We start from the raw sequence: 25,715 nt of genomic DNA, 5'->3' as shown, positions 1-25,715 counted from the left end.
AACAGGAACAGGAAACAACCTCAAGAGTCCCAGACGATATAAAAACCCACCACTCCCAACATGTGGTCAGCTTTCCCAGAGCCATCTTTGTGTCTGGCTCTCCTCTTCAATAAACTGCAACCTTCTTTCTAAAGCAGTCTCCATTTTGTTTATTCCCAGCTTGGACTGGACCCTGAGGAAGATTTTTCTTTCCACAACAGTTTATGGCCAAAATTGTAGGCTCAGTTGTTAAGGACTACCTGTAATTGTTCCTAATTCCACTTCAGTGCCATGTATTTCAATTATACAATGAAATGTGATCACCTGAACAAGCAAACAATAAGGAAACACCCCTGACAACTGTCTCCAAGACGCTTTAGTGTGTAATGGTATGTGTCAGCCTATTGTACAATCTTGTGCAATTTACAGAAGGAAAGAAGAAAGATTCGAAAATGAACACAAGGAAATTGTTTTTAGTTACTGGAAAAGTGCTCATTTCCTTTGGAGTCCTAAGCCTCATTTCGGGAATTATTGCTTTTTTTCCTGGTTTTTCTTATAAACCAGGGTTTGTTGGATGGAGCGTTCACCTTGCTTCTCCCATCTGGAGTGGATATTTGGTAGGAAGAATTAATAGATGTCTCAGAAAGAATGTTGACATGGTGTTTATTTAAGTGACTGGTTTAGAAGATAACTTGATAACTAAGTTATTAGAAGTTTATTATACCAATGTATTTGGAAATACCTGTCAAATATTTGAAGCTTCAGTATCATGGTTCTAGAATGCAGTTTTTCTACAATGTTGTTGTTGTTAGCTGCGAAGTCGTGTCTGACCCATCGTGACCCTATGGACAATATTCCTCCAGGCCTTCCTGTCCTTTTCTACAGTACTAATGATTAATTTCTAGTGAAAATACGCAAATGGACTGATTAATTTCTAGTGAAAAAGTTACCCTAAGAACAAAAGGGCTGTAAAAGCTTTTTTTTTTCTTTTTAAGCCAAAGATACATAAATTCTTGGTAAGCTTGGTTGCGGATTTCAGGGTCTTCAAAAAGCAGTTACTAAACATAATTTGTAATATGATCGTGGAGAGAAACTATGAAATATAAACCCGAAGAGTAACTTCATTAATCATATTTATTTTTCATAATTATAAACATCAAATGAAATCAATTTCCATTTTTACCCTGGCTTTATCAAACCAATGCTTTTAAAAAGTATAGCTCAGATCAATTGCAGCTCAAAGTCAAGACAAAGTCAGGCACTTCTTTGAGATTGGTGTATGGAGATTGGGTAAATATTTGAAATACTGAAACCAAACCCGTTATATGAATACATGTTTTTCATGCAGAAAATTACTAATTGAATCAGTGTAAGCTTCTTTAAAAGGGTGCATAAAATGTGATAGAAAGAGAACAGTGAGAATGTGAAATTGGTCAAATTGTCAGAGGAATGTAACTCATTTGTAACTGCCAAATACTGTACATAAAGAACTTTAATTTCTGATCCAGAAAATTTAGTATTTTTGTTGTTGAACCTAAGATTGCTTGCAAGTTTGTTTACAAGTAGTCCTTGGTTAACTATGGTAATTGGGACCAGAGTTTCCATCATTAAGCAATGCACCCATAGCGTGATGTCATGTAACTGCATCCTTAATCCCAGCACTTGCCATTGCTGTTGTTAAGCAAGGATTGTGGTTTGTTAAGTAAGTCCTTGATGGCTCTCAAGCAGGCAGCAGCGGGCAGGTAAATGGATTCACAAAGTGTACAGGATAGATAGTATGATGCAATGCGAGGACTTCAGGACTGGGGGCTTGGTGGCCACTGGATGGGGGAAAGTGTAAACAGCTTACTGGACAGACTTGCAATTCTTTTCTGCCAACTTCTCCATTGAATTTGCTTGTGGGAAACCTGCAGGGCAGATCAAGTATAGCAAAACCATCCCGATACATTGTGCGATGTCACGTGACATTGTGAGTTTGACATGTCTGATATATGGCATTACATGACTGCAGGATGCGGCAATCATTGTAAGTGTGAGATGGTTGCCAGGCATCCAGATCACAATCACGTGACCACAGGAGCGCTGGGACAGCTGGAAATTCAAGGAATGATTGTTCAGCAACATTGTGACTTTGAACAATTGCTGAATGAATGGTCGTTAAATGGGGACTACCTGTATATTTTTTTGCCTGGGCTTCTTAGGGCTGTGCAGATATCTGGGTTCAAAGGACATATGTGAGTGGACCTATAATATTAATTAAGAATATTTTAAACCAAATGTGTTTTTCCTCAAGATTGTACATCAGTTGCTGAAGGTGCAAAAGACAGCTATTTAAGCTCAGAATAGATGGGATGCAACCTGCTTTAAGATAAGGCATTTCATCATGCAACGGGGGCACTCATGCATTTCTCCAAACACATTTTGTCCTTCAGATCTGATTCTCCACACAGTCCTCTTTTGAAGGATTACATGTTCTAAATAGTCCTGGGATTAATCACTGTCTTAATGTATTTAAATGTTTCGAAATGGGGGCGTTGTACACAATTTAAAGGAGGGCTAATTCCAGCCACTTGGTGTGGAAGGGAGGAGAGTTATATGTCATTCAGCTCTTAAATCCAGGTTCAGCCTGTTTCATCCTTTGTACTGCAGGGGAATGGCTCAGAAATCAAGAACCAAGGAGAGTTATTTGCAATTCTTCAGTACTACTGCATCAGTCTTAGAGACAAGATCTTAGAGAATATGAGCATTTCAGATTTCTTTTTCTTAAAAGTTCATCATAGAACTTAGCAAGGATACACGCTTCCAAAAGTGCAAAACGACATACAGTTTGTAAAGCTAGCAGTTTAATTCTTCTGGCGTTCATGGTTATCTAGAAGAGGAATCTTACCTTCTTGGCCTGTGATTTTTCTAGATATCAGGATAAGATAGGCCACCAAGAACTCTTCCATGGCCGTGAAAACCTCGTGCAATATTGTTTGTTGACAGCAGAGATACTGAAGATTAAGCATGCAGCAGAAGAAACTAAGGTAGAGCCTTGGTGAAGCAGTGGGCTAATGCCTCCTTAAGTATCACCAGCTGCCTGCAATTAGTGCAGGTTCGAGTCCCACCAGGCTCAAGGTTGACTCAGCCTTCCATCCTTCCGAGGTAGGTAAAATGAGGACCCAGATTGTTGGGGCAATAAGCTGACTTTGTAATAATGCCGCTTGGGGAGGGGGGTGAAAGCCCTAATAAGCAGGCATATACACAGAATGAAGGCTATTGGTAAGCACATTGGTTTGTGCTTCTTAGATTGTAAGCCGCCCTGAGTCTTCGGAGAAGGGCGGGATATAAATGGGATATAAATGGTTTGTTCAGACTGTTTTGGCACTGAAATAGATTTGGTAACCCTAATGGATGATGTTTAGCAGGAGAAATAAGAGATCTTTGTATTCCTTTGGGTACACTGACCACAGTATCCTTTTAGAGTACTCAATAAATTGGAGATCAGAAGCTCAATTTTGTTGTGTGTCCTTTTACTCTCAGAAGAACCATTTAAGGATCAAGGTAAGGTAAAGGTAAAGGTTCCCCCGCATATGCGTGCTAGTCGTTTCCGACTCTAGGGGCCGGTGCTCATCTCCGTTTCAAAGCCAAAGAGCCAGCGCTTGTCCGAGGATGTCTCCGTGGTCATGTGGTCGGCATGACTAGACGCCAAAGGCGCACAGAACGCTGTTACCTTCCCACCGTAGTGGTCCCTATTTTTCTACTTGCATTTTTACGTGCTTTCAAACTGCTAGGCTGGCAGAAGCTGGGACGAGTAACAGGCGCTCACTCTGCTATGCGGCACTTGGGATTCGACCCGCCAAACTGCTGACCTTCTGATCGACAAGCTCAGCATCCTAACCCACTGAGCCACCGTGTCCCTCTCAAGGTTTGCCCTATAACAACTTTTGAATGCTTTGGGGGAAAAAAAGGATGATAGGGCTCTTCTGTCTATAAGCTCATTTCTGAAGTGTTTTCCCTAATTTTTAGCAATTGGAACTGTAATTGCTTGGAACCGAATTAATCCGACCTGCTATGAAAGCTCCATAAATAGATCATGAATTAATGATATTGTGCCAATATTTTTAGCAGATTTATGTGCGGATGAAGTTTTTTTGTTTTTTTTTTAGGGGAGGGAATGAGGCACCTTTTTTTTTTGGACATGAGGATGTACCGTGGTACTTTAGAAATTACGGCTATTTTTTAACAGAAAAAACCACTCTGGGAAATATTAAAATGGAACTCCAACATCATGTCTAGTTTGACCCAAGATGGTGAGGGAATCACAGTATGGGCTTCCAAAGGGTTCTTGAATCTTTCTGATGTTCCCTGTAGGTCAAAGTTCAAGAATATCATGGTGAACATCTTCTAGATAAGCCACAGGGTTAGCAAAACTGTTGTTGGAATCAGTAATGGCACAAAAAGTGAACAGAAGTATTCGCCTGCATTTTCTCTACTAGTTTCCTGAGTAAAATTCCTTCAGGAATATAATTTTGGAGAGTACTGTACTTTATCTCCAAATTAGGCATATTTAGTGATGAGGTGGCCACAGGTTATGTCAATATCCTGCCTTTTAATCTCTCCCAATGGTCTGCCGTTACCCACATTTCCATTAAATTGCAAGGAAAAAGAAGACATTTTGAAGGAACTCTTCCAAGTCAGCTTTTCTGGAGAAGTATTACTACAATTTTCAAAGAAAATTTCTACCATTAAAAGCTCTCGGGGAAAGAAGAGAAGAAGAAAAGAAATTCAAAGCCTATCTTTCCCAGTTAATGGGTTTTTAATTGTTGTTTTGTTTTTGCTATGAAGACACACAAATTGTACATGTTTCCTAAGAAATTTCGCTCCCTCAGGCGAAGGAGAATATGTTACCCCATCCCATATTTTATAATAGCCAGTTGAAATGTAGGTCAGTAGTTCTAACATGTTGGGCGAGATCTCCATTGTGCTTGAGAAATCTGACTGCTTAGGGCAGGGGTCGGCAACCTCGGCTCTTTTATGACTCGTGGACTTCAACTCCCAGAATTCCACGAGTCATAAAAGAGCCGAGGTTGCCGACCCCTGGCTTAGGGGAATAGGACAGACTGTCTGGAAAACACTGGAAAACTTAGAGAAAGTAGCCAAATCATATTGATACCTGCTGTCAGGCCTAAGGAACTAAGAACGACACAAGGAATTACTTTAGCGCAGTGTCTTTATTGTTGCTCACCTATAGACAGAAATCTTGCCAGACCAGAGCATTTATTTGCATAACTCCTAGGTATACACTGTGAACTGCTAGGTGAGGTTGCCCCTTTCCTGCATGCCACAGATTCCAAGCTTATCTGCCTCTTTGCTCCCTGGGAAAGATTCCCCACTCTCCTGCAACTATGGATTACATTCCACCCATACCAATGCCTCTTCTTCACAAGATGCTTGCCTTAGATTGTCTAACGCAGAGGTGGGAAACGAATGCCCCCTTTATGTCAGGAATTCTGAGAGTTGAAATCAGTGCTGGGATTCAGATATGTGAAAAACCGGTTCTCTTTGTGGATGCCGCTTCCGGAAGTCCATTTTGGGCCTGGGCAACAAAAAATGAGCTACCGGTTCTGCCGAACTGGTGCGAACTGGCTGAATCCCACCACTGGTTGAAGTCCACAAGTCATAAAAGGGCCATCATTCCCCTCCTGTGGTCTAATGGAACGGCCCAGAATACTTGAGGCAGCCAATCTAGGAAAGGATGATATAGCAGAATAATTACGCAGCAATGGGAAGGGAGGCAGGAGATTGAGACAGGAGTGGGATAGGAAGGGGGGGCAGGTGACTGAGAAAAAGAGAAGAATGTGAGAAAGAAAAACAAACCTGGTAAAGCAGGAAGAGGCATATAAGCAAGAAATCCATCATTTTAACAAGGCTGTATTTTCCATATTATTTTGAAATCTTCAGACCTATTGCTGACCTGTAGCTTAGAACATTTTGCAAAAGATGAAAACTTAAAATGGCAGAATCAGGGGAAAACGGACACCCAAAAGAACAACAACAAAATCTCTGCAAAACCATACTTTCGCAAAGTTTGGGCGGAAAAAGCAAGAGAGATTTCTTGCCATTACATTGAACGCAATGTGGAAACTGATAATCTAATAGCTTAAACTCTCCTCCTGGAGTTGGCCCAGCAGCCATGAAATAATCTCTTCTCTGTTCTGTTTCTCTTTGTTCCCTCCACCACATGTGTAAATGAGGGAGTCTGGGTTGGAAAGGCAGACGGTGAAAAAAAAAAAGGCTTCCCAAATGTTCTTATTCTGTTGTGTTATTTGTTCTGGCCAGAAACACTGCAAGCATTTTTTTTTACCTGATATATTTTGCCAACAGTCACTCATGAGTCCAGATGTTTCTGCTTTTGTTCATGAGAACTTTTTCATGGTGTGGAAATGCCAAGATTATAATTTCAGGCTTTTATAAATTATCTACTCAAACTTTTATTTTAATGTTGCTGTTAAGACCACAAATGTGAACATCTAGATTTTTAGACTATTGGAATGGAGTGTGGGAGGGGGTGGGGGGGAGGAGCGATTGGGCAGGGCAGGGTGGGGAAGAAGCCTAATGAAAAACTAAAAGCCAAATTTTTATTTATCCCACTTCAAAAATATTACCGGGTAAATGAATTGAAGTTGGAACCAATGAATATTATATATAAGGGAATGCTATAGAAGATCGGCAGTTTGGCAGGTCGAATCCCGAGTGCCGCGTAACAGAGTGATCTCCTGTTACTCGTCCCAGCTTCTGCCAACCTAGCAGTTCGAAAGCACGTAAAAAAGCAAGTAGAAAAATAGGGATCACTACGGTGGGAAGGTAACAGCATTCCGTGAGCCTTTGGCGTCTAGTCATGCTGGACACATGACCACGGAGACATCCTCACACAAGCGCTGGCTCTTTGGCTTTGAAATGGAGATGACCACCGGCCGCTAGAGTCAGAAACGACTAGCACGCATGTGCGGGGGAGCCTTTACCTTTACCTTTACCTATAGAAGGAACGTTAATGAACTTAGTAATCACACCCCTCACAGTGGTTCAGGTGCCTTGGCTGGAAGAAATCACCTACGTATGAGTTGAGTGGTTCTATAAATTTGTTTAATAACATACATTAAAAAAATATAAATGGAACTCATCCATAGAAGTTTTTGTTTCCTCAGCACTGGAATGCTCAAGCAATCACACAGTGTTACAAGTCACATGAGCAATCAAGGAAGTTGCCATTTGAAAGAGACTTGGGTTAGGAAGGGTTCTCCTGATGTTGCTGTTACTGCAAAACAGTGGCAGGTGCAAGAAACCATGAACTGCTTCCTAACTCCTGCAATACCTCTGGTGGCACAGTGGTTAGAGTGCAGTATTGCAGGCTAACTCTGCCCACAGTCTGGAGTCTTAGGCTGCACTGAGTTAGTACCAATTTATAATGGCTAGATAAGACCACAGTTGAAATATTGCATCCAGTTTTGGTTGCCACCATGTAAAAAAGAGACTCAGGAAAGAGTGCAGAAAAGAGCAACAAAGATGATTGGGGGACTGGAGGCTGAAACAAATGAAGAATGTTCAGAAATTGGGTATGTCTCGTTTAATGAAAAGGACAGTAATAGCAGTGTTCGAATATCTAAGGGCTGCCACAAAGAAAAGGGGGACAACCTATTCTTCAAAGCACCTGAAGACAGGACAAGAAGCAATGGATGGAAACTGAATTGTATAAACAGAGGCACAGAATCAAGATCACGCGAAGTATTAGTACTGCTTTATAAAACCCTAGCCTAGTAAGACCACACCTGGAATACTGCAGCCAATTTTGGTGGCCATATCACAAAAAATATGATGTCTCTCTGTGTGTGTGTGTATGTTTGTGTGTGTATGTATGTATGTATATTCAGTTCTTGGCAGGATTGGTGGTTGAGAAGTAATTAGCATTTTTTTCATTTTTAAATTTGGGGTCACACTTTTACACTAAAAATTTAAAAAAAGATTTTCAATTCACCAACAATTTTTTAAAATAAGAAATTATTTACCTTTTGCACGTTGTCAATCACTGTACACACACCCACACAAATCAGTTGTGTAACAAAACATAATGATCGCTGCCCCGCAATAAGCACTGAGCATGTGACCACACAACCAATCACAAGCCGAGCAATGCCACAAGCCGAGCAGTGCCATCACAACCAGTGTGGACGAAGTACGCATGCATCGGACTCGACACACAAGCAGCCTGCGTGCACCATTTTAATGATTTTGCTGCCGACCTGCTACACTCGACAGGGCGATTCAAGTCCACGTGGACCAAACATCAAAGTTTCAAAAGTTATTCTTTATTGTTGCTCGCATATTATATCTTGAGGAGAAAATGTGTGCATACTGAATCCATCAGAAGCTAGATCAACAGGTGCTCTCTTGAATCCTGACCCCAAATATGAAAAGATCTTTGAAGCCAAGAGATGGATGCAAGTTTAAAGCTTAACACTCTTAGTAAATTCATGAAAGGGATGAGATTTGTATTGAGTGCTTTCAGGCTGTCACTCATAGCAACAATGCAACAACTCCACACCAGCTTTCCTGAGTTCATCTATCATTAAAAAACAAAAACAAACAAACCACCGTGCTGAACAGACTGAGTTATTTTGTCTTCAGTTATGGATTGCCAACTCTTTATTCCAGAGAAGATGTAAGCAAATATTTCAAGTAGGAGAGCTTGAACTTCAGGGCAAGAGAGATATTCAATAGAAGCAAGATTTCATCCCTTTGTAATGAAAGGACAATTTAATAAGCCATACCTGTCATCGCTGATTGCAAAAATAATATCACCAGCTTGAAAATAGAGTTCCTCCACTTTCTGGAAAGTGGATAAAAGAAAGTTCTTAACAGTATGGTTTTTGTTTTTGGGTGCAGAACTGTGATGGCAGGGATATTTTCAATCAGCAAGTCATTCGGCATGTTGGTCCCAGGGGGCACTGTCTGTTATAGAGGACTCCTATACAGTTTATTCCCTTTTTCTGGTAATGTAGATCATTGCTATGAATAAAGAAAACCAATATCCTTTCAGACTTTAGTTAATCTCAGTCATTTTTTTAGAGCCTATATACAAATAATGTTGATTCTCTGCTTGTTCCCTGCTGCAAAGGGGGCCATCATTCTTGGTCATTCTTGACAATTCATAAGTTGGACAATGCAAAGTGGTTATCGTGCCAAATTGATGTGCTGTTGCGTAGCTACTTTATCAAAGTAGAAATAAATATGACATTAAGATTGCCCAGAATAGCAAAGGCATATCTTCCCCCACTTTATTCTTTGAAATATTCTAAGAGAAACAGATGACATGATAGATATATTTATATATTAGAAGCACTAAGCTCCATATTTTAAGTACGAAGAGGAAGAAGTTGTGCACTCCCTTTTCCCAGACTGGGTAATGAACTGAGACTACACTCCCAGAATTCAACAATCTGAAAGGTACTTACATTAATAAGGTTGCTCTTACTTGGAGAGTTATATAAAAAGAACAGCATTTATCAAAACAAATGCATACTATATGTCTGTGAGCTTTCTCTCATTGCATGGAGAAAATGGACAAATGTCTTATTGCTATAGATAGCCTGTGTAGGTTTTCATTAATGAGTACTCATCAAAAGTAGAGAAATTATTATGTTCTATCCCTAACCTTCCTTCTAATAAATAATGGTAATTAGAGCTTTCAAATTCTTGTTCACTGAGCTAACTCTTTCCTGTCTGGATCACAAGAAGGGAAATTTAACATATGCAATTAAATTAAATTATGATTTCTCTTGTATCATCAATTGTTTTCAACCATGCTATGATGGATAGAGTAGAATAGAGTTGGAAGGGACCTTGGAGGTCTTCTAGTCCAACCCCCTATACCATTTTAGATAACTCGCTGTCCAGTCTCTTTTTAATAACCTCCAGTGTTGAAGCAACCACAACTTCTGAAGGCAAGCTGTTCCACTGTTTAATTGTTCGCACTGTTAGGAAGTTTCTCCTTAATTCCAGGCAGCTTCTCTCCTTGATTAGTTTCCATCCATTGTTTCTTGTCTTGCCTACTGGTGCTTTAATAGGTTGACCCCCTCAACGTCTGTGAGGTAGTCCCTCAAATACTGGAATAGTGCTATCATGTTCCCCCAGTCCTTCTTTTCTCTACTATCCAAACCCAAATCCTGCAAAACATCTTCATATGTTTTAGTCTCTAGGCTTATGCTTTGCAGTCACATCCATTCTCTTGGCAAACTAGTTTGCTAATTATTGCCATACCTTTCCATAACCATTGTTTCCAGCTTAACCACCTATAAAAGGTAAAAAGGTAAAGGTTCCCCTGCACATGCGTGCTAGTTGTTTCTGACTCTAGGGGCCGGTGCTCATCTCTGTTTCAAAGCCGAAGAGCCAGCGCTTGTCCGAGGACGTCTCCGTGGTCATGTGGCCGGCATGACTAGACGCCAAAGGCGCATGGAACGCTGTTACCTTCCCACCGTAGTGGTCCCTATTTTTCTACTTGCTTTTTTACGTGCTTTCGAACTGCTAGGTTGGCAGAAGCTGGGACGAGTAACAGGCGCTCACTCTGTTACGCGGCACTCGGGATTCGACCTGCCAAACTGCCGACCTTCTGATTGACAAGCTCAGCATCCTAAACCACTGAGCCACCGCGTCCACCAACTATAGACGTATGCAGATTTCATAAAATCCCATTGCTTCATTCTTACTAAGCCCGTGATAAAAAGATAAAGTGTTGTCTTTGGAGATGCACCCAAACATTGGCCAGTCATTTTCAAATTTGTCTATATTTAGAAGGACTATAAATTTGTTGTTGTACCCCTAGAGCAGGGGTGTCAAACTCAATTTCATTGAGGGCCACATCAGCATTGTGGTTGCCCTCGGGGGGCCGGGTGGGTATGGCCAGGGTGGGTGTGGCCTACTGGGTGGGCTTGGCTGGAGTGCGTATGGCCTACTGGGTGGGCATGGCCAGCTCTACATCATTGGCATCAAGGATGCCTATGGGGGCCTGGGCAGGAGTGGGACAGATCTGAGGGTCTCTGGCAGAAGGAGGGTCTCTGGGCCAGGGCCAAGGCAGCGGGGGCCGTTCCCTCATTGTTTCCAGGATGGCTTCGGGGGCCACATGAAACCACTTCGCAGGCCGGATCCGGCCCCCGGGCCTTGTGTTTGACATGTCTGCCCTAGAGTAAAATTTTCTAAAACTGAGTAGCTGCTGCTCCTGATTTCTTATTTTATTCTCTGTTTATCTTTCCATTTTGGGATCAGTAAATCCACAAACATACACTGAACATACTGAAAATTCATTTGCCCTCACTACTTTACACTGATGCCAGGATTTAGAACTCAAACTAATAGTGTTTATGAGTCAGGTCTGCAGGAGGTATGTGCTGAAGGGAAGAAAATACATGAGTAAGTTATCACATGGTTCCTTACCCCATTGAATTAATCACTGGGAGTCATTATGAACTGCAAATATCATTTCTACTTAATTATGGTTTAATAGGAACCTATCTAAATCTCAGCACCAGATAAAACATATAAGATTTTTTAAAAAAAATCTATAGCAAAATCCCAAAGGTGCTTTTTCAAAAGACAACTAGACTTGTCTTGTTTTTTTCTTGAAGACGTTTCGCTTCTCATCCAAGACGCTTCTTCAGTTCTGATTGAAGAAACTGCTTGGATGAGAAGCAAAATATCTTCAAGGAAAACAAAGTCCATTTGCCTTTTGAAGAAGCACCTTTGGGATAACCGTGACCTGCATGGCTGAGAATCACCATGGACATCTATACCACATCCTTTCTGTGCATGATGTAGAAAGTTTTTCTAATGTTAGTGAATTTGCTTCCTTGTGCTATTTTTTTTTAAAAAGTCTGTTCTGCAAAATACTTCAGAGAGAACAAAGGGACTGTTGACATTGTTCACTTTATGATATAAATCCATATGTTTTTCCTTCTGTCTACAGGCTGTTATTGCAGGTGTCCTTATTACTCTGGCTGAGAAACAGTGGACTTCGGGATACCTGGTAAATTTATGTGGTTATTTCATATGATGTCACATTCTAGACAGAATTAAACTAGCATAGATACAAACTGCAAACCAATGGGTTTTTTTATGCCTTAGGATATAAAATAAAAATAATGTAAGGTTTTTGAGTACTGTATACACAATTTAAACTTGCCCCAATTTACAAAACTGGGCAAGAGCTAGAGATATTTATTTCTTGACTTGAAAGAACCAATAAAAGCCGCATCAAACAAATCAATTCATTTTAAACAAAATAAATGTTTTGATGCTTTTTTAATGCATAGGAAATGAATAAATGAGATATGCATTTGGGGAATATCAAGTAAACATGAAAGTTCATTCTTATAAGCTCCTTAGAATAAGGGTTTGAGGGCATCTCTTTGTCCACCCAAAGATATTTAGGTTTTTAACATTTTATTTTGAAGAATGTGTGTGTGTGTGATGTGCATAGTTTCAATCACGTTACCACCACCAGCTTCACTTTTTCATTGAAAACCTGAGGACGTCCCTGTTCCTCTGAAGAGTAGTGCAAAGGAAAATGTTTTATATAAATGGACAGTAATAATTGTGGTGGTAAAAAGGACTTGGAATGGAGATTTTTTGGGGGGCATCCTCCAAAATCTTCAGCCAGCAGAACAGGAAAACCATGTCAGACTTGTGAAAATGTTCACGGCTTGATTGTCTGATTGAATAATAATAAACCTTTATTGTCAAAGTACAACATGTGTACATTGAGATTAGCTGAGCCTCCCCCTGTGCTCTCTCCCCTCAACACACAGTGACAACAAACCCTCCATCCCACCACACTATGTGAACCAACCACTATGTGATTCCTGACATACATGAACATTACATAGAAAATAGTTTAATACAACATTATTTTGTGAAGATATGAAAAGTGAAACCAAAAGTTAATTTAGTTTTGAATTTCATAGCCTGTGATTGTCCAAATTTACACCATAGCAGATCTTGCTTCTTGGCAATAGGTGTTTAAAATTGCAATTTACCTTTCTAAGTTCGGTATGCTTCTTTTGATTTTGGGTAGTGTTTGTGATTCCAAAGGCGTCAAAGAACAAAAACAATGTCAAAAGGTACATGAGAACATCACTAGCTGTTAATAGGCAAAAAGATTGCTTAGGAATCACTAGAAAGAAACACAACTATTTTGTATATTATGTGATGGCCAAATGTCACCACAGACTTTTGTTTCTATTGCAGTGGGAGGCTGCTTTTGCCTTTAGCATCTTCAGTGTCATCAGCTCTCCTGTCCAAGGCGCTATCGCAATGGCATCTCTCCTTCTGGGCCCCTATTGCTATTATTCTTTTGCTGGGGTTTCAGGTACAAACTATCTCAGTTATGCCATTTCATCATTTTTTCCTTACGGCAAGTTTGATTCTTCATGCAAAGATCCATTGCATTATGAGTGGTATCACCTGGTGCTGCAAATTCTAGACTTCATCTCTGGCCTTGTCATTCTATGTGCATCCTTGACCACTGTGATCAAGCTCACAACAAGACTCTTCCAATTTGGACATTTAAATGTGAGTATTAATCCCGAGTGCCGCGTAACAGAGTGAGCGCCTGTTACTCGTCCCAGCTTCTGCCAACCTAGCAGTTCGAAAGCATGTAAAAATGCAAGTAGAAAAATAGGGACCACTCTGGTGGGAAGGTAACAGCGTTCCGTGTGCCTTTGGCATCTAGTCATGCCGGCCACATGACCACGGAGACGTCCTTGGACAAGCGCTGGCTCTTCAGCTTTGAAACGGAGATGAGCACCGGCCCCTAGAGTCGGAAACGACTAGCACACATGTGTGTGGGAACCTTTACCTTTACCTTAATCCAGAGCTGGGGTAGTTATTGCCAAGTACATTAAAATCCATTCATATAGTGAGGGCTTTCACACAGATCCCATGATCAGTTATAATCTATCCCGTTTTAACATGTATTTTTGAAAGGTGGCTTTTTGTCCTTTTTTGCGTGGCTTTGTTTTAGAAAATCAGAGGCTGAGGAAATTGAGTTGAATTTGTTTACTTAATTGCTCAAAATGGCCTTACTTTTCTTCCTTTTATATTTGTTATGTTGAAGTGTTAGTACCACTTTGTAATGCCCTGGTAAGACCACACTTGGAATATTACAGTTTTGGTCACCGCCATATAAATAAGATGTTGAGACTCTAGAAAGTGTGCAGAGAAGAGCAACAAATAGAGCAGAGAAGAGCAACGGCTACTGCTAAGCTTGTAAGCCGCCCTGAGTCTTTGGAGAAGGGCGGGATATAAATGGAATTAAAAAAAATATGATCAGGGGACTAGAGGCTAAAACGTATAAAGAAAAGTTGCTGGAATTGGTTTTGTCTAGTTTAATGAAAAAAAGGACTAGGGGGTGACATGATAGCAGTGTTTCAATATTTGAGGGCCTGTCACAAAGCACCTGAAGGCAGAAGCAATGGATGGAAACTAATCAAGGAGAGAAGCAACATAAAACTAAGGAGAAATTTCCTGACAGTTAGAACAATTAACCAGTGGAACAACCTGCCTCCAGAAGCTGTGAATGCTCCAACACTGGAAGTTTTAAAGAAGAGATTGAACAACCATTTGTCTGAAATGGTATAGGGTTTCCTGCCTGAGCAGGGAGTTGGACTGGAGGATCTCCAAGATCCCTTCCAACTCTGTTATTCTGTTATTTAAAATATCTACCTGTTCCCAATAGCCTGAGGCCATTGTGAATGCTATCCCATCAGTGCTTGTTAAGGTGCCAAGATAATGTTTTAAATTGAAAACTATTAACCCTCCTTGCACCACATGATGTTATGCAGGAGGAGTCAATAAGATGTTAGCTTTCTGGATCTACTGGGAGCAAAATTCCCATATATTTTTTTTCCCTTTACAGTAGGTGGTGGCTAGTGTCTCCTTTTTCATATTTAGTAGCCTTGTGTGTTTTTTTCTTTTGCATCTAAAGTTGAACCTCTCTTAGATATCAGGATTTATTTATTTATTTACACTGGAGTCTGTCTTCCTGTAACTTTAATCCATCCCATGTTTGGAACGCAACAGTGAGCAAGTCCATGCTTTCTTCTACACTAGAGCCTTTAAGACAGTTCTTAAACATGGGTAATTATCTCCAGAGGGATAATTTGGGCATATCTTGGGAGTAATGGAGCAGTTTGCAATCGATTGTGAGTTAAAAATCCAGTTTGGAAATGATGTTGCTGAAAAGCTTCTGCAAACAAGATGGTCTGCATTTTTCTTTTGTGTGTGTTTGTGTGAAGGCAGTAATGGCATTATTCATGACCAGGAAAAGAGGTCATTGGGTCAAACAGTTTAAGAACCACTACTTTAAGTTGTTTGAATGTTACTATCATCCTGCTTCCCATCATACTGAGAAGCTAGAGACCACCAACCTCAGTCTCTCTCCCTGGAGAACTTAGCTTCTTCCAGTTTCTTTGAATTGGATACAGTATTTAAGACAGAGTCTGCTTGATGAGTGCAAAATATATCTAGTTCCATCTAGTTCTGTGTCATCTGTGTCAATTTAATAAACTCTGACTCCACTTTTTCATCCAAGTCAGTAATGAAAAGGTTGATGGAAATTGGGCTGAGCAGCTGAAGCCTATCTGATGTACCACTCTAATTTGATGAAAAACTGCTGGTGACTATGCTTTGAGTAGCAGTTTCAAACCATCTATAGACCTACTTATGCCATCCAGCCTACGTTTAACCAGATTGCTAGCCAGAACGTTGTATGATATTCTGTTATTTGCTTTGCTCCCTATTATTTTTTTTCTGAGGCTTTACTAAATAAGGAAACAGTGCTACTTCAATGAACCCAGGCCAAGAAGTCAAAAATTCAGAATTAAACAGCTGGATGTTGAAAATGAGAACAAGAAATCTGCAATCCACTAAACTATGCAGTTGTTTATCCCTCTCAAGGGCCTTATTTATAGAGTTCCAGAATTGTTGGCCCTCTTCACAGGAGACCTGAAATGACCCTTCACAATTATTGGGGAAATTGATTATTTTCTACCCCACTTTCCTGCTTCTTGATCCAGAAGCAATAAGATCAACCAGTTCCTTTCATTCTTCTTTGGGTCTGCAATGGAAATATCAGTAGAACTAGCATTGGCTTTAAGCCAAAGTGGAGTTTAATGCCTTGAAAACCAATATGCACTGAGTATGTGTGTGTATTTAATCATTAAACTGTAATGTATTGGGCTTTGTCTTGTTAAGGGAACACCACGTGGGTTAATCACTGGAAGGTTGCTTAAGCAGGGAAGCTGGCTAACGGCTCCCAGCTGCTCAGACAACCCGTCTCCAGTGTCGCCATTGGCTGCCTCTAGGGCGGCAATAGTTTGCTTCAAACCTATTGGCCGCTGCCTAGAGGCCAGGGTATAAATTGCTGCATTCGCAGCCCTATTTCTCAGTTCAGATCCTGCAAGCAATAAGCAATGATCTTTGCTGAACTCACTTGTCTCATCATTGAAGCAATGAACCCAGTATCCAACATAAACAGCCTATGAATTTGAAAACATAGTTCTGGCAACTGTAGGATTATAGCACTACTTAATGCACAGCAGTTCCTAAGGCATGTTAGATCCAGATAGGATGATCTAGTACTGTTTTTACCAAATTTAAATCAAGCATGCAGAACTGGACAATTTTTATTACGGTAGGGCTAGGCAGATAAGAAGAAAATATTCAATATTTCTTCCCTTCCCTTCCCTTCCCTCCCCTTGCCTCGCCTTGCCTTGCCTTCTCTTCTCTCATCTCATCTCACCTCTTCCCTTCCCTTCCTCCCTTCCCTCTCCTCCCCTCTGCTCTATTCCTCCTGTCCAGTCTCTTACTGCTTTTCTCTCAATAGAAATTAGACCCTCACAGGAAAAAAACCAAAACCCTACACAGAAGAGCATGCATTAGTATGTTTGTTTATAGGATTCTGGTTTTAGCTTTGTTCTCACTATGGACTAAGATCTCAAGCTCATCAGTCAGACAGGAATGAGCAGGATAATTTTCTTGGAAGCCGATTTATGTTCCACATCATGCTAAGAATAAACTATGGACTCCATAAAGCAAAGCAGTCTCTAAATCTACAACAGAAAACCAATCAGGTTTTTCTGATTCACATTGCTCTATCAGCAGCAACACCTAAAATAGATTGTATTCAATTTATTTATTTATTAAATTTGTTTGACACCCATCTCACCACAATGATACCTAAATGAGGTTGCTAAGAAACCTAGTTTTAGGAAAACCAGAAGTAGGGTTGGGGTGATCTGCCATATTATAGCCTGTTCCTTTGAATCTTAGAAGATGTGTTAGTCCTTCATATCAGCTAAATGCAATTTGGTTGTGTTTATAGTTAACCAGTCGTTTATCCTGGTTATGGGAGCAAAATATTTTGCTAACTGTTTTGAGGGATGTGGCCACATGACAGTGCTTCTATCACACCCCTAATCCACTGCTGGGGCAGCTGAGAACCATTTTTAGTTGCTGTAGCTTGGAAGTGGTGTTTTTCTTGTTTTTCCCCCCTGATATAAAACATCCCATGCTGACAATTTAAGGCATCTTGGAGATGAGTCATGGGATGATATCATCAGGAACAGCCATCTTCTGAGTTCCACTTAGCCTTGTAATTCCACTGTGGAAACATCCTCTTCCCATTCAGTGACTGAAGATTACATCTTCAGGCTATTTTTACCATCACTGGATTATCAGTCTCCCATAAAATTGACAGATTCATCTGTCTGATGAATCCTGAGTCCTGTTCCTGTTTGTGTGCATCATGTTATGTATGTGAATATTTGTATGATAGCAAAACTGCATGGGACATATAAAAATAAAGGAGTCCCTATGGATTTTAGTCCTCTAGTCATTGCCAACTATAGGGGGTGGTGTTCATCTCTGTTTCAAGGCCACTGAGCCAGCGCTGTCCAAAGACGTTTTTGCAGTCATGTGGCCAGCGTGATGTCACAGAGCGCTGTTACCTTCCCACTGAAGTGGTACCTATTTATCTACTCGCATTTGCATACTTTCGAACTGCTAGGAAGGCAGCAGCTGGGGCATGGATGGGAATTTACCCTGTTACTTGGCGCTTGAGTCTCCAATCATATGTATCCTGAGGCAAAGCAGCAGTGAGAGCTCTCTGAATAGGACTTTTTCTGCTTTATATTTCAAATCACAGTTTTTGAAATCAGTCATTCAGAATGCTGGGAAGGGGGGGGTTGAGATATGGGTATATTGAACTTCTGTAACAAGACTATCAATTTACTGGAAGATTGATACAATGTCAGATAATGTCACATAATGAATGATGAAAAATTAAGACTAAATAGGTGAAGATTTTTTAAAAAAATTAAAGCTTGGCACACATGCCAACTTGAGGGAAAGGAAGTGTTTAGTTTTCCTGCTAACCTGGTTCCACCAATCACTGCCCTGAAACTATGCTGCATTAAGTTGTGTGAGGACAGCAACACTGCCCATTGTTGAAACACTATAAAGATTGGGTGTGGGCAGTGCAACTTATTTCTCAACTCAAGGATGGCTAGCAAATATATTATTGTGATTGTGGGGAAAAGCCTGTGGTTGTTGAGTCCTGACATAAAATGCTAAGCATCCTTAGTGTTAACACTGGTGAGCTTTACTTGGCCTAGTGTGTAATGCAATCCAGCCTGTTTGGTTAGAGTATAGATCAAGATATGGTACCTCCCAGAGAGTGTGGTTAAGGGAATTGTGTAATTGCAGCTGTTGCAATGGTAGAAAATTCTTCCGCAAGTTTTTCCCTTTATTCCGTTGAATAGAAGAAAATATGCTTTCAAAAGTCTTTCAGAGAAGAGAATTTTACGCTCTTGAACAGAGCAGGATGTTCTTGCCCTTATTCAGGGACAAGACAACTGAGAAATGTGTTCCAATGTCCTGTCTTCCATTGTGCTATAATCAGCCTAGCAGTCTGCAGCTGCTCTTAGGGTTAGATGGTAAGGGATTTATGCTTCCATTAAATCCCAAGAGAAGACATCATGATGAAACAGCTCTTCCGGGTTTTTTTTTAAGCAGTGGTGCGACCAGTAAGTACTAAGTCAGATTACTGTCCTTGAGCAATCATCTGAGAATTTCTCTTTCCCCTGGATAAATTCAGAGAAATGTTCTCTTCCCCAGTCCCTCTGCCCACACATCTGGTGAAGAATTTGGAAAAGCCATTTGGATCCCGCTCTAAATTTGTTTGCATCTTTCCAAAGTCAAGTTTGCAAAGTTGCCTTTGGTTATTCAAACCATACAGTAAATGCTGGGTGTTAAATTGAATTAACTCATTTCTGCCCTCTGAAGCCAAAATGGAGAGAACAAAATGCATTTACGGAGCGTTTTACTAAGCCAAATGCAGAAAAAAATCAGCACAGCAAAGAAAGTTTTGTGGAGCACTCACAAAAAAAGTCAACAAGTGGGTAGAGCCACGTACCAGAAGACAATATAACAGGTGGTAGCTGCTAGTGGATCCTGGCTGATCTCAGAACAACTAAGCAGAACCAGATCTTGTTAGCCATTGAATGATGAACATCATTGCAAGAGAACATCAGGAAGTCCTAGGACCAAGGGATAGATTGGAAGATGGAAAGGATCCTAACTTAAAAATCCTGAGATTTTTTTCCCCCTAGACTATCAATCTACAGGTTTGCTTTATCTTCTTTGGGATGGGATGGGAACAAGGGGATGCCTTTCCAAACAAAACAAAGGTGTAGATATCAACCATTTGTTATTTTTGAAGATGAATGGGTCCCAAAAATATAGCTGGAAATAAAGGTAATATTGGGTGCCAATGTCTTGCTTTCCAGATATTTATTTCATTTTTAAATATTAAAAATAGGAAACGTACCCTAAAGAAATTGATCAGAAAGCTTAGTTTGTGCTTAAACTGCAACCCCTGAACACCATGTTGCAACTCCAGTGATAGTTCAACTCAACATTTTTTGGACGGCTGATTCAAACTGGACATTCACATATTTAGTAGACTAGATTAGACTCTTAGAAACTTTCTTGGTCACTATCTTTAACATGCCTATCTCCTTTAAGAGAAGCTGCAGTGTAAAAGCAAGATGAAGCTAGATAGACTTGTGTCAATCCATCAATGACACATTTGTGATACTACTTTTGGAACAGTAATCTATTACAAAGTGAATATAAATGAGTAGTGTGAGGTGGCTATATATAAAAGATAACTATGGTGTTGTTTTTTTTAAGTTTGTGCCTGTATCAAAGAGTTTCCAGTCTCCAGTCAACTTTCTTTTTCGCTGGGCAGATCTCTTCTCCACTATTGGGACACCGTACTTTAAGAAAGATTTAGAGCAGGGGTGTCAAACTCAATTTCATTGAGGGCTGCATCAGCATTGTGGTTGCCCTCAGGGGGCCGGGTGGATATGGCCAGGGTGGGCGTGGCCTACTGGGTGGGCATGGCTAGAGTGCGTATGGCCTACTGGGTGGGCATGGGCAGCTCTACATCATTCACATCAAGGGTGCCTATGGGGGCCTGGGCAGGAGTGGGACAGATCTGAGGGTCTCTGGCAGAAGGAGGGTCTCTGGGCCAGGGCCAAGGCAGTGGGGGCCATTCCCTCACTGTTTCCAGGATGGCTTCGCGGGCCACATGAAACCACTTCACGGGCCGAATCTGGCCCCTGGGCCTTGTGTTTGACATGTCTGATTTAGAGAAACTGGAAGAGATTTGGAGAAAGGCACCAAAGATTATCAGAGGCCTGGAAACTAAGCTATTAATTAATTAGTTTATATTTCATATTTCTGAACTGTCCGTCTCTCGGAGAGGAGCTCTGGGGGAGTGAAAAGAGATGGAAAGACCAAAATCTTGAGCCTTGAAACAAGACCAGTGAGAAGAAATTGGACAGTACCGTTTAGATACCTAAAACTATCAAGACCTCTTCTCCACTATTCCTGGATAATGTACAGAGAGGATCATGGATTTAAGTTACAGGAAAGCATATGCTGACTGACTGACTGACTGAACCTTTATTATCAAAGTACAACGTGTATACAGTGAGATTGGCTGAGCCTCCCTTCATTCCCCCCACCACCACAACTCACAGTGACAACAAACCCACCATCTTGTTACACCATGTGAGCTAATTTCACAACACACCGGCCTCACAAGTCAATCATACATAGAGTTATTTCCCATTCAGGAGCCTGACAGCCCATGGATAGAAGCTGTTCTTCAGCCTGTTAGTGCAGCTGGCTATACTTCTATATCTCCTACCCGATGGTAGGAGAGTACCTACCAAGGTGTGAGTCATCCCTGAGAATTTTCCTCACTCTTCCAAGGCAGCGAGCCCTGGAGATGTCATCCAGTGGTGTCACGGGGCAACCCACAATGTTTTGTGCTGCGCTCACCACCCCCTGTAATATCTTCCTATCTGCAGCTGTCAGGCCAGCATACCAAACCACAATACAGTGCGAGAGGACGCTCTCTATAGTAGACCAGTAAAAGATGTTGGGGAAAACGGTCTTTACAGAAGAGCAGTTCAACAGTGCAACCAGTTACCCCAAATGGTGGATTTTTCCCCCCTGAATGTGTTTACAGGGTATCTGAACTTGGATTTCAAAAAGCAGAAGCAAATCAGCTTCTTTTAATAACATTAGTTTGAGGCTACCAGACTCCTGATTTTTTACCAATGCAGTTTTCCTCCTACAGTTTGATTCTAGATGTCTGCTCAGAACAGGAGTTGGACTTGAAGGCCTTAGTGGTTCCTTCCAATTCTGTTTCTTTGATTTAAGAATGCAAATGTGAAACAGCCATTGGTCAAGATCTGTGTTTTCCTTGGCACAGTCTGAATGGGAAACGAAAGGTTCAAAACAGTGTCTCCCAACTTTGACAATTTCCAGGAGGTGAACTCCAATTTCTAGAATACAACAGCCAGCACAGCCATTGAGAATACTAGGAGTAGAAGTCCACTCACTTAGAACTTGCTAGGATTGGGAATGATTGACCCAGAAATTCTCAGCCAGATATGGCCAACTAACAGGGATCATCATTTCTTTTTCCTCTTCTTCAAAGAACCACTCCTTCCTCCACTAATTGTGATCTTCCAGCTTGTTTTCATTTAATTATTGGAAGCGGGGATGGGGGTGGGTGAAGCGAAGAACAGCTGTGAATAGACACAGAGAAAAGCAATACTGCAGGAGCTTTTCAGACTTGATCCCAGCCAGCTTCTTTAAAATAAAAGAAGAAAAGAACACTTGTTAAAACAAACATCAGTCTCACTTTGAGGGGTAAAAGAGTCCATGAAAAGAGAATGGTTTACTATGCATTAAAAATGTTATTTAGTAAAACCATGGATAGAATCATTAGCAAGAGAGAGAGGGGGGTGGAATATATCTATCTCAGTGGGTGATTTCGAAAGTTTCTATCTCTCAGAGTTATCAGTTTATAATGATAAGGATTTAATTAGATTCTCTCCCAGGGTGTTTACCTTCCCAAGGAAGAGGGAAATCAAAGGCCCTGGTAAATGTGATTTAAAAAAAATCTATTTCCTTGAGGACAAGCTGACCTTGATGGCTTCATGGATACATTTGCATAGTTTTGGGCAATAAAATACAAGTAGTTTGCCATTGTCCATATCCAAGCTCAGCATCTTCCAGAGAGGTCAAAAAAGGCAAGATGGCAGCTGTAGCAGCAAAAGGACGCCTCACCCCTTTTGCAGTTGCATTAGCATTGACAATGCACATTGATAAAGGGGTGCATTTGCCACTGTCTTGTCTTTTATGATCTGCAACCCCACCATGGCAGACAAGCTTTAACAACTTCCTGATCTAACTCAAAGCCTAGAGTGAGGCCAATAACCTCCCCCCCCCATTGCTCTTGCACAGGCATAGGATTTAGCATTGGTAGCTCAAACACTCAGGCAAGCACAAAAAGAGTGCTTGGGCTGGCAGAAATATATATTTAATTCAAAGTAATTATCCCAATGGGGGTGCCCACAGGATACAGTCCAAAGAATCAAGATGGTGTAGCTCTGATTATCATCATCTTGACTTTTTTTTAATCATAACCTGTAGACACTTTTCCATCTAAATATGTTGCTGCTTCTGTCCAGTCTGTACAGGTAGTCTTTATGACTGCAACTGATCCCAAAATTTCTGTTGTTAAGTGAGACATTTGTTAAGCGAGTTTGGGCCCCATTTTATGACCTTTCTTGCCTTAGTTGTTAAGTGAATCACTGCAGTGGATAAGTTGGTTAAGTGAATCTGGCTTCCCCATTGACTTTGCTTGTCAGAAGGTCACAAAAGGTGATCACATGATCTTGGGACACAGCAACGGTCATAAATATGAACCAGTTGCCCACACATCTGAATTTTGATCAAATGATCATGGGGATGGTACAAAGATTGTAATTGTAAAAAGGGGTCATGTCACTTTTTTCATTCCTGTTGTAACTTGGAACAGTCATTAAATGAATTATTGTAAGTCAAGGACTACCTGTACTTAATTGTGTGACTGATCAAATGAAATATTTCATGTAGCCTTTTCTTTATAGGGAGAAAGGAATTCATGGTGATCTGGGACCTCCGTACATCTGGATTGAGCGTCATGGAGGTGCTTGCATGTCAACATCACAACAGGAATAATTGCCAACTAATCTCCAGTTAAATAATACAATAAACATTTTAATTTAGATACATAATCATATAGGAATATAGATTCTTAAAAATCCAAATAGCATTGTAAACCATTGTAAACAATTAGCTTCTGGTACAGAAATCTACATTTTTCGTCTATTTCAGCTGTATGAAATTTGTTTTCAAAATGGCCACCTGGATTCTCTTAAAATTCTCTTAAGAACATCTAACAAAGGAAGATCAACCACCTCCTAAGGCAGCTCTGTTCCATTGTTGAACAGTTCTTATCATTCAGACATTTTTTCCTAATGCCCAGCTGCAATGTACTTCCTTGTAAATAAACCATTGTTTCCTGTCCTGTTTTCTGAACAACTATGACTAATTCTATCCCTCTTTTACACGACGGTCATTCAGATAGAGATAGTCCTCACATTACATCTATTCATTCAATTACCATTCAAAGGGGCACTTATGACTTGTTTCATAGTTGCATCAGTTGCAGCATCTCATGTGATTGTGGTCACATGATTGTGATTTGGTGTTTGGCAACCAGCTCACAGCTGCAACATTGCAGTGTCCCACAACCATGTGGTCACCATTCGTGACCTTTCCTGCCAGCTTCCCATAAACAAAGTCAATGGGAAAGTCTGAGGGAAGTCACACAGTAAGTTGCTCCTGCATGTTGCTCTTCTGTGGGTAGTAGGAAGATACTGCCCTCCATAGCTCCTCTCTACACTCCATAGAACCCACCCAGCCCCTCACACCCCTTCTTGCACCCACCCATAGCATCCACATGTGACTGCCTCTGAAGGCCATCTGCTGAGAAACTAGTGAACTTGTGCAGTTGTTGGCCACTCTGAGATTAGACAGCAGGACTACATGGCAATTGATCTGCTTATATTCTTCTGAAGACAGTTCAAGTTTCTGCAAACTTTTGTTCTCCAGACTAAACTCATCTGATGCCTCCAACCATTCTTCATATGGTTTTCCTTTCAGCTCCCTTGTCATCTTTATTGCTCTTCTCTAGACATGCTCTATTTTGTCAATATCTTTATTAAGCTGTGCACCCAGAACTGGACACATTGTTCTGAATGTAGCTTGATTAATGAAGAATGGAGAGGAATAATTATTTCTTTTTGATGTGCATATCAATGACCTCACTTTCACTGTATTACAACAGTAGTCTTCTATACTTCTATTAAATCCCAAGAAAGGATATAACGAGAGAACTCATTTGGGGCTTTTCAATGGTAACTCAACTGCCATTACTAAGGGAAGACCTGTCCTTGAGAAAGTCTCTTTTTCCTGGAAAAGGTCAGAATAATTGCCTATTCAATTTCTCTGCTGCTGAATTTGGTGAAGAATTCCAAAAGGCAATTTGCACTCAGCTTTATATGTATCAAGTAGGATTTAGAGACTTCCATGCACAAAGAGTGTTTCTAAGTAGAGCTGGACTTAATTTGTTGACTTTTTCTTCAACACCAGCCATTCATGGATTGCAACACTGAAGCATCTCTGTTTGATGGACTTATATGCAAAGAGAAATGAACCACACACAGGAGGGATCTGAAAAGCTTTGCATGTGCAGGGAGCACAGGATTCAGGACTCTGGATATTGAAATATTGTTGAATTACAAATCCTACTAACAATTTTCAGTAGTAACTGAGAGAAGAGCTAAAGAGCGTTTCCTGCAACTCTCTTAGCTTTCCATGAAGGTATCAGCAGTTCTAGCATTGCAAACTAAGTTTGCAAAAAAAAAAGTGAATGAAAGATATAAATCAATGATGTTCAATTGCTTGTTGCATGAAATGATGCACCTGGTATTTGAAAGTTCTTCTAAGGACTAAATACCAAAGAAATCAGTCAGGATCACAACAAAATCTAATTTGATTTAATTTTAAATTTCATAAAACACAGTTCAAAAGTTCATTCTTAATAGATTTCATTCTCCCCTCTGTTGCCATATTCAATATAATAACCTAGCCCCATAAAGATTTTGAAGTGGTTGTGTATTGTGGGTTTGATCTGTGGTCTCAGGTAGTTCCTTTGATTAATAATGAGTTTAGAATCC

General features: G+C 40.6%; 1 protein-coding gene across 1 annotated transcript; it reads left to right on the top strand.

The window, feature by feature from the left end:
- Positions 1–431: 431 nt before the first annotated feature.
- On the top strand, positions 432–23,636 carry TMEM212 (transmembrane protein 212; the record flags this gene model as incomplete). The annotated part of the gene is made up of 4 exons (XM_083364948.1): positions 432–596; positions 11,975–12,034; positions 13,255–13,578; positions 23,562–23,636. 4 exons carry the CDS (start codon positions 432–434, stop codon positions 23,580–23,582), a joined length of 570 nt encoding a protein of 189 aa, XP_083221074.1. The 3' UTR covers positions 23,583–23,636.
- Positions 23,637–25,715: the final 2,079 nt, after the last annotated feature.

Source organism: Vipera ursinii (assembly GCF_947247035.1).
Source record: "Vipera ursinii genome assembly, chromosome: 5".
Lineage (NCBI taxonomy): Eukaryota > Metazoa > Chordata > Lepidosauria > Squamata > Viperidae > Vipera > Vipera ursinii.
Note: the sequence above shows the minus strand (reverse complement) of the source record. Positions and strands in the feature narration are given on the sequence as shown.